At 48.8% G+C, this 14,904-nt stretch overlaps 1 protein-coding gene across 4 annotated transcripts in view; it reads right to left on the bottom strand.

Annotated features, from left to right (window-relative positions):
* LOC136296589 (contactin-4) overlaps nt 1-14,904 on the bottom strand; it is a 260,514-nt gene that overhangs the window by 2,501 nt on the left and 243,109 nt on the right. For 3 of the 4 annotated variants that reach the window (XM_066195773.1, XM_066195776.1, XM_066195775.1), the window contains 10 exons: nt 9,863-10,038; nt 8,685-8,805; nt 7,446-7,604; nt 6,464-6,613; nt 5,632-5,702; nt 3,461-3,695; nt 2,850-2,965; nt 2,215-2,401; nt 1,598-1,710; nt 152-320 (listed from right to left, as the gene is read on the bottom strand). In XM_066195773.1, the coding sequence (XP_066051870.1) occupies nt 152-320; nt 1,598-1,710; nt 2,215-2,401; nt 2,850-2,965; nt 3,461-3,695; nt 5,632-5,702; nt 6,464-6,613; nt 7,446-7,604; nt 8,685-8,805; nt 9,863-10,038 (1,497 nt within the window). The remainder of the gene's footprint in view (nt 1-151; nt 321-1,597; nt 1,711-2,214; nt 2,402-2,849; nt 2,966-3,460; nt 3,696-5,631; nt 5,703-6,463; nt 6,614-7,445; nt 7,605-8,684; nt 8,806-9,862; nt 10,039-14,904) is intronic. The other variant, XM_066195774.1, reaches the window with a different exon arrangement.

Below are 14,904 nucleotides of genomic sequence, written 5' to 3'. Positions count from 1 at the left end.
GGAGAGGGAAAAGTGTCTGGAGACCTTGAATACAAACAGAACTACTTAGGAGGGCGTTTCTTGTGCCTGAATGTTGCTTTTGGGACGAGATCAGATCTGGGGGCTGGAGTATCTGCTGGTGGCACTGAGCCCAATCCCTCCCCATCCTTACTGGAAATCTTTGGGATTCGGATCTGCTCGCTGCTGCTGCCGTCGCCGCCGTCGCTGAAGGGTTTGATCTCGATGATGTAATCCTCCTCAAAGGGCAGGGACAGCTCCACGGAGGTTTTATTTGTCTCTATCACAGACGTGCTGCTCTGCCGGTTCCACCTGTACAAAACCTGCGGCCGAGGGAGAGAGAGCAGGAGGCAGAAAGGGCAGAGCTGCCCCTTGTCCTCAGGGCTGTCCACCCCAGGGTGTTCAGAGGTGCTGCTGCTGCTCTTTTCCTGCCCCTGATGCTCAGGCGGGGTCTGGTGACACAGGGGACACGTGGGATTTGCTGGGGACACCAGCACAGAGGTGGCAGTGCCTGGGCAGGGCAGTGACACGGGCAGGAGGATGATGCTGATCACCAGCACCCAACACGTGCTGGGGCCCCTCAGAGAAACCTTTACCTTGGTCAAGCTAAAATAAACCCTTATAAAAGTAAAAACCTCTTTACAGAGGTCAGAAACTCCTTATTATGCTTCTTCTGAGTTGGGATATTTGATGCAGTGCCACCAATGGTTTCCCAGAATAAATGACTTTTGTGAATGACCTTCTGAGCTGTGGGAGTTGCACTGATTTATATCATAAATTGTGCATAAAACACAAGATTTCTGTGCGAAAAGAAGAAAACCAGGCAATGTTTTGCTGTGATTCAGGAAATAAGTCCATGTGGCTGTGCTATCCTTACAGTATGTTAAAGGAGAATGTTTTAGAAACCCTCTAGATGCTTCTCCAGGGTGATGAGGCTCTCTCTCCCTCTTTCCACTGACTCCCTAATTTACATTTCAAACCTAAAATATGTAGTGAAAAGCCGGTCCAGATTGCTGAGGTTCATCCGAGGTTTGGACTAGAAACCCTGAGGAATCGCTTATTTTTGATGAGCCCATACAGAGCACCAAAGACACTTAAAACTTGGTGCAGGAATTGAGGGGAGCTGGCACAGGCTCGCCAAGCTGCTGGCATTCCAGGCTGGGAATAAACCATGGAGCAAGGCCAGGACCTTCACTGGCTCAGGCTCTGGTGGAAAATGTTTGCACAGCTCCAACCCCTGGGCAATGTCTTTTTGGGCTAAATGAAACCCTTGTGGAAGGTGATGGAGCTGAACTCTTCCCAAGGTTTCTCTCTAGTTAAATTATGTCCTATTAAAACTGCTTCTAATGAGGATTCTCTTTCTTTTCCTCTTGGCTTGGCTTTCTGAAGGAAACGGGAGCTATTTAAAAAAGCGTTTTATTTATCTGCAATTAAGGAGCCAACTACAGCCTTGGGGAAGTTTCCAGGGAAGGCAGGAGTGAGGTCCTGCAGGTGGGAGCTGCAGGAAAAACATGCTCACGTCCACAGGCATGGCTCTGGCTTTGGAGGAATGCCCCAGATCAGACTTGGGACATCCTGCACGGACCATGGAAATACTCACTTTGTAGCCTCTCACTTCTGACTCGTTGTCCAAGGCTTTCACCTGGTCCCAGTTCAGGATGATCTTGGAGTCGGATGAATTCCACACGATGTTCCCGGGGGGCTGACTCGGTGCTACACCAAAAAACAGACAGCACCACGTTACTGAGGAGAATCAACTCCCAGCTGGATCCCCTCCAGTGCCAGGGGGGCTTCCAGCAGCACAGCTGAGCCTGCCCAGAGCCCTGTCCCTCAGGAAAACTAACGAGCTGCTTCACTGATCTGTGTCCTCAAGGTCACGGGAGGTGTGACACGACACGGGGCTTGAAATGGAAAAAAGGATTCAGTCAGTTGCTCAACATGCCTGAGACCAGAGGAGAAAAAGCCCTCTTGAACACTGAGATAAATATTTAATTTGCCTGCACAGCTGTGATTTCGGTTTTGCATGCTCTGCTTACTTAACACCGGGAAAGAACCTCACGGAAAAAAAAAAAAATCAAATAAAAAGGCTGAGCCTGGTAAATCTGCACAAAAACCTGGCGAGGAGGAGTCTGACAGCTCCTTCAGACTCAGGAGAGCTGGGAAACGAGAGAGGGGAGCAGCGGCTGGGCCTGCCAGGGCGTCCCTGCCAACACTCACGTGGCTTTTTGGTGGTGACGTTGACGGCGGCGCTGGAGGGGCCGGTGCCCGCCGTGTTGTAGGCCCTGACTGCCAGGTGGTAGAGGGCATTGCCCCTCAGGTTGGTCACTCTGGTGGAGGTCTGGTTCCCCACCGTCCGCACCCTTCGGGCGTTCTCCTCCTTCTCGTCGTGCCGCCAGCAGCGCACCTGGGAGAGGCAGAGCAGGGCTGGCGGCAGTGCCCGGCCCCAGAGGGGATGGCAGCACCCCTTTGTTCCTGTCACCGACCCAGATCTGCCCCTGGGGACAGCTCCTGCTCCGTGCCACCATCCCCGGTCCTGCTGGGGACCAGCCCAGCTCCAGCGCCCCCTCCCCAAGCCTGGCCATGGCAGCACCTTCGTGGAGGGCTCCATTCCCAGCCAGATCCCACACAGAAAGGTGGAATTTTTAGCCTTGGGAGAGAAAGGTGGAATCTTTAACCCTGTGAGAAAAAGGTGGAATTTTTAACCACATGTGAGAAATCTCTGTGCACTAAAGAGGCAAAGAGGAGCAAATCCACTTGAGGAACACACCCGTGGCAGGAGGAGCAGCACGAGGACGTCTCTGTGTCCCCTCGAGGCTTGCTGCTGAAAGGACCCTGCACTCTGTTTCCCATACCTCATATCCCTGTATCCTTCCTTTGTGCTGGTTCTCCCACGGGGGAGCCCAAGAAACTTCGACGTCTGAGGCAGAAAGGCTTCTGGCCAAAACAGTGGTTGGGGCTCTCGTCGGCTCTGGGCAGTTAAAACCAGAAGTGAGACTTTTCAGTTCTATGTTCAATTAGTCCTGAATATCAGGGGATTTATTTTCCTCACTGCACAAGGCAGGAAGCAAACACATGTCCACGTTTCAAACCGATGGCCTGTCAGGCTGGGCCGGGCCTCTCCCTCAGAAATAATAAGATGTCACGACTAAACTCAGCCCAGGATACCACATACCGTAATTAGGACAAGTGGGAACATTTTCTAATCAGCGGCCATTAATTCCCACTAAACCTCGGCGGATTTCTCCCCACATTACACATTACTTTCCCATTAATATCAAAAGATTTCATTACGATTGAGGCCATTTTAACGACCGCCAGAAGAATTAATCACGGCCGCCCGTTTGTTACAAATCAGAGCGAAGGGCTGAGCTATCAGAGGACGTGTCAAGGTGGGGAGACCGAGCCCTTGGAGACCCTGCAGCAGGGGAGGGGGGCAGAGGAGGCTCGGGGGGCTCATCTCTACCTTCCTCTGCCGAGTAGACCACGGTGACGGGGCTGAAGGAGCCCTCGCCCTTGTTGTTGTAGACGCCCACTTTGACCTCGTAGGGCGAGAAGGGCGGCAGGCTCTCGTTGCGGAACACGTAGCGGGCGGCGTCCGGGGAGGCCACCACGGTCTGCATCCAGCTCACCGTGCCCAGGGGACGGAAGGCCACCACGTAGCCAAAGCCACCCCCGTTCTGCAGCTCCTCGGGCACCGTCTGTGGGCAGGGACAAACAGAGGTTTCAGCGGGTGCTGATCGCCCCGGCTGCACCCCGGGGAGTCCTCTTTGCTCAGAGGACTTGATGATCTCGGAGGTCTTTTCCTACCTAGTTGATGCTGTGATTCTGTGATCGATTCTGTGGTTGATTCTGTGATGATTCTGTGACGCTGTGATTCTGAGATTGTGTGATTCTGAGATTCTGTGGTTCTGAGATTCTGTGGTTCTGAGATGATTCCGTGATTCTGTGATTTAGTGATTCTGTGATTTTGTGGTGATTCTGTGATGATTCTGAGATTCTGTAATTCTGTGATGATTCTGTGATTTTGTGATTCTATGATTCTGTGATTCTGAGATTCTGTGATTCTGTGATTTTGGAATACTGTGATCCTCTGAGATTCTGTAATTCTGTGATGATTCTGTGATGATTCTGTGATGATTCTGTGATTTTGTGACTATGTGGTTCTATGATTCTGTGATTCTGAGATTCTGTGATTCTGTGATGATTCTGTGAAACTGTGACTTTGTGATTCAGTGATTCTGTAATTTTGGAACTCTGTGATTCTGAGATTCTGTAATTCTGTGACGATTCTGAGATTCTGTGAACACAGCACTGCAGACAGAGGTGCAGGGGGTCCTGTGCCACGTCCAACCTGAATTCATCCCCTCCTGCCTGCACCGGACCCTCTCTGCTCCATGAGACAGGAATCAGCACCTCCAGGAGACATTTCTCCTAAAGCTTATTTCCCTTCCCTCCCTGACTGGATGGCGCCTCCATTGCTGATGCAATTTTAGACTTTGTGAAGGTTTTTGGAATTTCTGGAATTCAGGTTTGCTGGGGTGAGGCAAGGACACAGCTCCTGCTTTCCCAACACACGTGCAGCTGCTCTCACACCTTTGGGATCACACCTGAAGCCCCAGAGAACACACCCTGGACACACTGACGTTTCCTACTCTGAGGCTTGCAGCCCCTAAAAAGCTGCACTAAACCCAAATGTTCCAGTATTAAAACAATCCATAATTATGGGCCACCCTCCCTGAGATGTCCTTGGAGCTTCAGCAAGGGTTGCTGCTGCTGCTGACTGCATCCTGCTCTGTATTGTAAGGATCACATAAAGAAGAGTAAAAGTCACTCTTCTATCAAAGTACGAATTACATTTTGTGCAAATTACATCTGGAACCAATGGCTGATGTTCTGGCCATGTGTGTTTTTGAAACATCATGCAGCATCTTTAGGAGACACGGCGTAACTAATTAGTCCAGCAGAGGAGGAAATTTAGCACATTGAGCTGTGTGGTGAGGACAAAACCCCATTTATAGGTTTTTAATAACCTCAGAAATATCTCTGGCGATTCATCCTGCCAGCTTGGTCAGAAGTAGTGCTAAATGGAACTGTTAGCATGTCTAGTGGAGTTCATTATTAGGAGAAATATGCCAGCTGCATCGCATCACAACACGAAAATATGAGCAGACAAATGACTAAAGTTCTAACCCCGTCTGCCTCAAGGAATATTAAACATTTCTTGTCTCTGCATCTCCTCTCGCTGGCTGCCATCAGCAGCAATGAAAGCCAGCCTGCCTTGTGCTGGCTCTGAACTGTTTGCTGCCTTGTATCCCAGGGAGGAGGAGGAGGAGGAGGGAGGAAGCTGGGAGCCAGCCCAGCAATTCTCCACCAGGTCAGGATGTTCCAGACCTGTTTTATCCCTCGGGTGGCTCCTGGCCATCCGCATTTTGCCATGGGGATGTGCTGGGAGTCAGGGAGAGCTGAGTTGGTGGCAAATCCTGCTCCCCATGGTCCCTGCTCCCCATTTCCTTGGGGAGGGGGTGGGCCCATCCCTTTGCTCCATCTGCTCAGCTGGGCTGCTCTCATCACGCAATCTGGGCTTTTTTTACTGCCGACCCTTTGAAATGCACACAAGGCTGGAGCGAGACTCACCTCCCAGGTAATGACCAGCTCAGACTTGCTGCCTCCACCTCCACTGACATTAGCTGGTGTCACCTCAGGGACTGCAGAAAAAAACAAATGCGGAAGATGGATGTGACAGCTTTGAAACCCACATGGAGATGGAACAGAGCTGTGCAGCAACAGGACACTGCTGGGCTTCCCCTGCTGGTGCCAGGAACTGTTAACATGACTTAATTTGCCATGGCAAACAGCACATTGAAAGTATGTCAATAATAGTACATTAAAAGTGTGTCAATTAACTCGTGTATTCAGTCTCTAATTGTTTAGTTTAAACATTTGTCCCCCATTAAAAGAGGTCTTTTACTTATTTTCCTGTTTCATATTCGGTTCCTCTACGGGCTCCAACAGAACAGAGGAGCCACCTGCCAGGGCTTCCCTGTGGGAACTGAGTGTGGGCAGAACATGGATTCTCAGGCTCCAGGCAGTGCCTTGAAGCCTGTCGGGAAAGCCAGGGACAAAACTCTCAATCTGGCCTGGGAAATGGTGAGGAGGAACCCAAAACAATCCCTATAAACAACCCCTGTAGATCTCCTCCTGACACCTGCTGTTTTGTTTACTGGTAGAGATGTTAACAAAAAGGCGGTGCCCTAAAGGACCAATCCTGTTCGTTGTACCCAAACACTGGATAAAAGAATCCGTCTCTCAATAAACTCTGCTACAAGCCCTCTGAAGAAATCAGAGTTCTACGCGTCATTACATGAGCTGTCCTGAATTGTGATGATACTTCCCCACAGCTGAGATATCTCTTGGCATTTATTGCACCAGGATTTCACCCTCAGCCGCTGTGCCCAGCACCACTTACGAGCCTCCTCAGTTCTCCTCTTCTCCGAGGGCCTGCTGGGCTCCCCGATCCCGATCAGGTTGGCGGCCACCACTCGGAACTCGTACTCCACCCACGGGTTCAGCCCCACCACCGTGGCTGTGAACGTCCTGCCATCGATGAGCTCTGGGACTGGGGGTGCAAGGAAACCCACCGGGATGTTAAAATACTGCTGGGAAAAAGGCACAGAGAAATCTCACCCCCCACCACTTTGGCTGTGAATGTCCTGCCTGCCATCGATGAGCTCTGGAACTAGGGGTGCAAGGAAACCCTCTGGGATATTAAAAACTGCTGGGAAAAAGGCACAGGGAAATCTCATTTCCTTAAAGGTGAGGGCTTAACATCAATACCAAGGAGGGTTGATAAACTTTCTCTCATCTTTCTAACGTTTTGCCAAAGAGGCAGCATTAAACCCCTGTGCTTTTAGCCCAGGAATTCCTGCCCTCTAAGAGTTTCTCCAAAATCTCCACACTTTGGAAACAAAATGTCAAGACAAGAGGCTTGGAGGGTCTTTATTTTTTTCTCTTTTTAAAACACACTGTTGTCTCTGTTTAACGGTTACTGGAACCAAATTAACCTCTGACGGAATGAGCAATCACATCATGGGATTTTTCCCTCTATCAGGAAAATAATTCTCCTTAAAGATAGGCCGGATGACACGGTCTGTCCCTGAGGGATGTCTTTATAGACCACAATTACTGTTGTATATCTCCAGCACAGCAACAAGAGATAAGGATTCATTCTGTTTCCCCTTAAACATTCATGAGAAAAATGGGTGAGTAATGGCGCTGACTGCACCCTTAAATCTTCGGCTTGCCAAACCTGAAACTAGTTAATAAGAGCAGCGCTCTGCAGCCAGGGAAATTGCTTTTCACCTCAGAGCTGGCCCAGGCAGCGCTGTGTGTGTGCGGAGGGGGGGGTTTGGCAGCCCTGGAGCTCCCTGGGGGCCAGGGCAGGGCCTTACCTGTGCTCACTGCCTGCCAGCCCACCGAGAAGGGCGTGCGTGCCTGCACCACGTACATGGTGATGGGGCTGTGGTTGTCTGCCCCCGGCCTCCAGGACAGCTGGGCCGTGGTGTCTGTCACCTCGTCGACGGTCACAGCCTCGGGGGGACCTGGGGGACCTGCGGGGGGATGGAGAACAATCCCAGTGACTCGAGGGAGAAGCTCTGGGTTCATCTTCCCCTCCTGGGGACAGGGGTGAGGGGTCCCTGCAGGGCAGCTCCAGCTCTCTGTGCCTGCCCGGGGCTGGGAGCACCGTGGTGGGAGGGAGCAGGATGTTCTCCGGGGGGATTTAACCAGTGAAGCTCTGCAGGGAGCAGCAGGCAGGGAGAGACCCCTCTGCTCCATCCCGTGGCCATTGCTGCCCCAGCGGTGCCCAGTCTGCTCCCATCTCAGAGAGTCCCAGCATGGTTTAGGATGGAAGGGACCTTAAATCCCACCCAGTGCCACCCCTGCCATGGCAGGGACACCTCCCACTGTCCCAGGGTGCTACAAACCCCACCCAGCCTGGCCTTGGACACTGCCAGGGATCCAGGGACAGCCACAGCTGCTCTGACCAGTGTTTTACCACTCCTGGTGTTTTTAGGGAGTGACAAGATCTGTACTTTCATCATCATCAAGGGTCATTTCCCTGGGAGAATTTAATATTCCTCCTGTTTATGAGACCCAAGGGTAGCAGGGACAGAGCAGCACCCAAGTTTGCCTCCCCCAGAATTGACAAGCAGGAAAATACAGATCAGATTTCTCATAAGGACACAGGCTCAGGCTAATTAATTACAGCCCTGTTAAAGTCAAACTTAACACATCACCTGTGCACGGTAATGAAGAGATCCTGATATATATCAGCGAAGTCACTAAATCATGTTTATTCCAACAAACAATAACATTTCTTGGCAGAAATGCTGCCTGTAGCTGGACGCTGCTCCTGCTGCACAGTTCAGGGCACAAATGAGCTCAGTGGGGGCAGGGCTGGCACTCAGGACAGGTACCAGGGCTGTGTGGGCTGGGGCTGTTCTGGGAGCACCTGAAACTCTTCACCTGCTCTGGTTGATGCTGTGAACCCCAGCGTGTGCTCAGGGCTTTTTTTTCTCAGATTAATTACAAGATGCTGGGCTGTCTCTGAGCCCAGGGATTGCAGAAGGCAGAGGAAAAAAAAATAAAACTCTACAACAACACCAACAACAGCAGCAAAATTCAAATACCTCTTACAATGAGGTCTGCAGCAGCTGAGAGCTTGTCCACACTTGTTTGCACCATGCAGACGTATTTCCCTGCGTGCTTCAGCTGGATGCTCCTGATCATCAAATCACCAGCTGAATCCTGCTGATAAAAGTAAGGGAAAAGTGGTTACAATGACGTTTTAATGAGCCCTAAACGTCATTATCGCATGAAGGACACTGTGACTAATGGATTTACTTTGCGCTGGCTGATGGAAACATCAGCAGTGTTAAAATGATGGGAGTGTGCTTGGAAGGTGAGAGAGGGAGCATCCCTAAAATCCTGGCTCCTCCAAGGAGCAGGGTTGGCGGCTGTTAAGCACTTTCTCCATTAAAACCACGTGACAGTGTAGGACAGGTTCACTCTGATTCCTCCTTTTTCTCTCTGGATATCCGATTTTTACCCTCTCTGGCATCCAGAGGCCCAGGTTGTGTCTCCATCCCTCCTGCAAGGGAAGCCCAGCCCAAATTTGGAGATTGTCAGCAGTAGTTTCATGGCTTTGTGTCCCAGCCAGCATCCTGATTGCCCAGCATTTTTGTGCTAAAGAACATGAGAACAGCACTCTCTGAGGAGATCTTGCATCACACACCAGCAGTAATTTGTTTTCCAAATGCCAAGTGCACGTCTGATTAACTGTTGAATAGAACTAATTAGGTTTCTGGATGTATTGGATGCTGAGAACCTCTCTCAATTTCTCTCCAGACACAAAGCATTTGATACGTTGGAAACCTCAGGGGAACCTCGTGGTTGTGGCCTTTGGACTGAGGGATATTAATAAAGTTTGTAATTTTAGCTCTGTGGGCCCAAAGCAGGAGCAGTCCTCCTGACAAGCCACAGCTGCTGCTGTGAGCCCTGGGCATCAATCTGTGAGTTCACCTTTTCATGGTTTTTATTAAAGGATAAGAACAAGGCTTGGAAATTGTATGTCCTTTTCCTTTCAGCATTCCTTTTCTTTCCCGACAAATGTAAACATGAACTGTCGCTATGCCTGGGACCTGCTGCTCTCTAAAACCTCCCTCAGAGCACCACGCAAAACCCTTCCCACTTTTTGACCTCTGCTGAAAATTTTCCATTTCTTCCCTCCTTTTTCTTGCTGCCTCCATGAGATCCCTTTTGTCACAACCTTTTCCACATCACCCACTTTGTCAGATTCAATACTTACCCCTCCAACCCTTTCAAAGTGATCCCCATCTTTCTCAAAGTCTATCAGGTGCCCATTGAATGACCAGGTGAACACGATGTCCAGGGAGTGGTCGTGGGACACCTGACAGGGCAGGACGATGCTTTCCCCAACGGTGACATCCATGCTGAAAGGGGACACCATCACCCGGGTTGGATCTACAAACAACAAAGAAAGGAGGAGGGGAAAAAAAAAAAAAAAAAAAAAGGATTTTTCTTGTTCTCCTGAGGAACAGATCCCCACTTAGGAAGGTCCTTAAATCAACAAGTGAATTATTCCATCTTTGGGTTTATCCTTTCTCTAGCTGTTGGATGAAAACACTTAATAAACCCTCCGGGATCCTCTTCCAGCCACCATCCTGATGAAGAAGGAGGAAAGAAAAGGCTGGAAAAGAGTGCAGCAGATCTGAAAGGCTGAAGTAAAACTTTTTATCAGAGATTCTCTTATTTGAGTCTTCTCGCTTCCAAGAGTTGTTTCACACTCGTGCAATGCTCACTGTGGTTATCAAAAAACTACTCTAGAAACTAAAAAAATTAAAAAATAATTTGTTCCTAAATTAAATGTAAAATCCCCAAAACTGGAATAAAAAGGGTGTGTTAAACCCAGGAGTTTCTGATCTGGCCATACCTGGAAAGGCAAAGATGAGGCTGAGATTATTGTTATTATATTCACGGAGGACTGGCCACGCTCTCTGATTTGTGATGGTTTCACATCTCAAGCCCTTCCCTTGGGCAAGGAGAGCCCCCACAAAGAATAAATATAAATGATGGGTGATACCCACAGACCCTTCCAGAGCATGGAACCCAAACCCTGGGTGTGATGCCAGGTGGGCATTTCAGGGAGCTGAAGCAGAAGGGAGGCTCCTAACCAGGACAAATCCAAAGGGAAGCCCCAAACCTGGATCTGTGACGCGGCAGGTTCTGTGTCCAACACAGGCAGCAGCTCCACCCTCACTCAGGACTAATCCCTTTCTCACAGCTGGAGCCCCACAGCTCCTTTCCCACTGGTTTAATTGTCTATTTTTCACTTCAGTGTGAGCAGAGTGGTGGCAGGGAAAGATGAGCCACGACACATTATGCAGACTCCAGCTCCTCGTCTGTGCCTGTGAATTCCCTCTGCCTCTAAAGTTAACATTTCTCTTCCATTTCTGTTGACAAAAAAATGCAGCAATTTTTTTTTTTTTCTACAGGGCCTCAGAGGAAATGAAAAGGAGAAAAAATATTGTTTAACAACGAGAGCAAAAGTCTGAAAAATCATACGGAGATAGATATTTTTGCTTATTCCAAAAATCTACTCTGCTGAGCTGTCAGGCTAAAATAATACCAGCATTATTCAATCTCTGGTACATGACACCAAAATCTTCACTTCTCCTTCCTGAGCCTATTGCCCAACTGCTTGATTCTCTGCTAAAATAATAAAGATACAGCAACACAGATAAGGGCTGGGCAGAGCTACTCACGGAAATCCAGGGGATGCAAAGCTGCTCCTGGATTTTCAGCCTTATCAAAAGTCTGCAGGAGGTGCTGAGGAAGATTGTGCTGCTGTCCGTAGAGATTTCAGATCAAGTCCTCAGGGACTTGGCTGTGTTCTCCTGGACAAATTTAATTCGTCCGTGTTTTGTGTTCCAAACAGAGGAACTCTTAAAACAACTGTTATTAATTTATTCAATTAATAAATTAATGAATACATTAAATATTTCCCAGGTGTTTGCAAACATGAAAAGAATGAAGAATATACAGACTATAAATACACAGAATAGGTAATTGTAGAGAATTTTGGAATCTAGGATAGATTCTAGAACATGGAATTCTGGTATGTAATTTGTATTCTAGAGTTCTATACAATTACATTGTAAAATATATTAGATATATAATGCATATTAAATATTCTGTATAGAATATTTATATTCCAGAACATAGTTAGAATATTATAGGTTTATATAGTTAGGATATTATAGATTTATGTAAAAGTAGAGAACATGAAATATAATAGAATTCTAGGATTTATATAAAACACATATATATAATTTAAAAATATGTATTAAATATATAAAAATTTTATATGAACACCCATTTCATAATATATAAAAATTGATATAAAATTCGTATAAAATTGAAATAAAATTCATATAAAATTTATATAAATCAAGCAATGGCTGTTTGCTGCAGGCCAGAGCAGCTCAGCACAACTCCTGCAGGCGCTGTAGGAACTGTGAGTACCTGGTGCTTCCAAAAATGCCTGCAGGCTCCATGGAATCATTAGGCTGGAAAAATATCCTTTGAGGTCACCGAGTCCACCCAGTCCTCGCCACTGTCCCCTGTCCCCAAGTGCCACATGTACACATCTGTAAAATCCCTGCGGGCAGCTGTGCCAGGGCTGCAGGAACCTTTCCCAGGGGAATTTCTCCTGCTGTCCCTGCCCAGCCTGGAGGAACCCTTCCATGGGGAATTTCTCCTGCTGTCCCTGCCCAGCCTGGAGGAACCCTTCCATGGGGAATTTCTCCTGCTGTCCCTGCCCAGCCTGGAGGAACCCTTCCATGGGGAATTTCTCCTGCTGTCCCTGCCCAGCCTGGAGGAACCCTTCCATGGGGAATTTCTCCTGCTGTCCCTGCCCAGCCTGGAGGAACCCTTCCATGGGGAATTTCTCCTGCTGTCCCTGCCCAGCCTGGAGGAACCCTTCCATGGGGAATTTCTCCTGCTGTCCCTGCCCAGCCTGGGAGCATCCCTGCGGTGACAGGGGCTGATGTGACACCGGCAGGGATGTCTGTAGGTGTCACTGAAGGCTCGGGGAACAGCAGAATTCCTTCCCTGCCTTCCTTCCACTCCAGCACTCTCAGGAGGACGTTTTTTGTGTGACAGAGGCGGCGCTTCCCAGATTCCCATGGTTTTTCCAGTCCTGCTGGAGCCGAGCAGCCCGAGAGCTCCTGAGGGATGCTCTGGATGCTCAGCCCTCACCATCCTCCCTGCCGGGCTGCCCTGAGCTCAGCCCGGCTCCTCTCGCCTCCTTCAGTCCTGCCTGAAATCCCGATTTTCCTCCCTCACCTCCCTCGGTGCAGCTGCAGTGCCCGGAGCTCGGGATCCTTCTGGCTCAGTAAATAGATTTGGTTTATCCTACAAGAGATTTTAACGAAGTTTTCTTTCTCCCGTGGAAGAGAGGGATCTGAGCAGCACCTGCCCTCTGTGGGAAGGCTGATTACCTCCCTTCTCTCCTTTATCAGTTGCCCATCATCAGCAGAGAGCGCATCTTTTGGGATGCATTTTGGGACGCGTTTCCAATTGCAACCCCCCAGGCTGCAGGACCGAGGGTACAGGACCAGGGGGTTGCAATCGGAAATGCATCCCAAAATGCATCCCAAATTCCCATCTGCGAGGGAAGCAGCCGGGGCAGCCCTGCCATGGATGGGGTGTCCATGGGGAGGGAGGATTTGTTCCGGGCAAACAGCTCCGCTTGTCGCACCGGCGGGGCTGCTCCTGTCACATCCATCGGCGGGATGTGACACAAGTGACACAAACCTCGGCACAGGCTGACACTGGCAGAAAACGCCTTCTTTTTTTTTTTTTTTTCCTTTAAAAACTAGGTCAGCGCAGAGCAGCCTTGGAATGACGCGGGGGTGTCACGGATGCTGTGCCCGGCGGGAGAATTCCCACTGACCAGAGGGGCTTTTCCAGGCTGGGTGGACTCAATTCCCAGTTTGGCTCAGCCCCGGGATGTGTGAGCCACTCCGGGGGATGGATTCGGCGGGGTGAGGATGTCTAAATGTCTGCAGGTCTGCGGTGCCAGCCCTGGCTGCTGGAGGAGCACTGAGGGTCTGACTCCAAGAAAAAACTGAGCTGGAACACGCTCGGGAGATGCAGCTCCTGTTGTTGGCCTCCGATGGGTGCAATTGAGCATTCAGAGGCAGATTAAAAAGGGAAGGAGGGATAATGTCGGCGTTTCCAAGGCTGGCTGCAGCTAATACCTCAGTGCTTATTTAGACACCAATCCCAGCACACAGGAGGAGGTGGAAGGGAATACTCAGGTTTGGATATATTTATCCAGCACACAAACCCTGAAGAAAATCAAAACTCTCCTCCACAGCCCCCAAATTACCAGTTCCTTCAGACTGTCCCCCTTCTAAAGGAAATTATCCAAATTATTGTTATTCTTCCTTCCTTTCTTCTTCCAGCCTTGCCTTCATTCAAGTTTGCACCTCCATGCTGCTGGGAAGAGAATGGGAATGGTGTACAAGATCCTACAGAACTGTGGAATAATTAAGGTTGGAAAAGACTCCAAGATCATTAATTCCTAACTTTAGCCTACTTCGAGGTCTGCAGTACATGTCCCTCTCCCATTCCCTCTTGTGCCTGAGTAGGGAAGGTCAGTTGGAAATTCTCCTGACTGCTGATTTTCCTTATGAGGACCTGGGCAGATAAGCAGCAATTTCCAGTTTGATTAACCAGCTAATTACCTAATTCTCTCAGATTAGTGTTACACTGGTAAAGATCCAGATACATTTTTCCTTATCTGCATAAACCATTTCCTGTACAAGATTTTAAGATGTGTTTTTCTTGTAGATGAACTCTTAACTCGGGCACTGGGGACTCTTTTTTTCCTCTTTCTTTTTTTTTTGGAATACCAGCACATTTACCAATTCCATTTTGGCTTTTATCTGCAGGAGTTAATAAATGCATCTCAGATCAATGTCCTCTATTTGCAATGACATTTTACATTATTGTATCGATTCCAAGGCAAATCATGTCTGGAGATAATAAAAATCAATCCTGGAGGATCTGGTTTCTATGAGCAACCATAGAATCAAAGTCCCATACATAAAAATACCCAAATGTGCTCTATTTATTTTTTTCTTTTCTGTTTGTGAATGAAATATTTATCCAGGACCATAAAGTCAAAAGCCTCAAAAAGTGAAACTTCTGGGAGCTCTGAATGCTCTGTCATCAGACACTGAGATGTGCAGGAGAGAGGGAAGTACAACTCTGAATTAAAGAGATTAAAACCCAGCGAATGACTGAACACATAGAGGAATT

This window comes from Chamaea fasciata, unplaced genomic scaffold (genome assembly GCF_029207755.1).
Source record: "Chamaea fasciata isolate MVZ Bird 193981 ecotype frontalis unplaced genomic scaffold, bChaFas1.0.hap1 SCAF_13, whole genome shotgun sequence".
In the NCBI taxonomy this organism is placed as follows: domain Eukaryota; kingdom Metazoa; phylum Chordata; class Aves; order Passeriformes; family Sylviidae; genus Chamaea; species Chamaea fasciata.
Note: the sequence above shows the minus strand (reverse complement) of the source record. Positions and strands in the feature narration are given on the sequence as shown.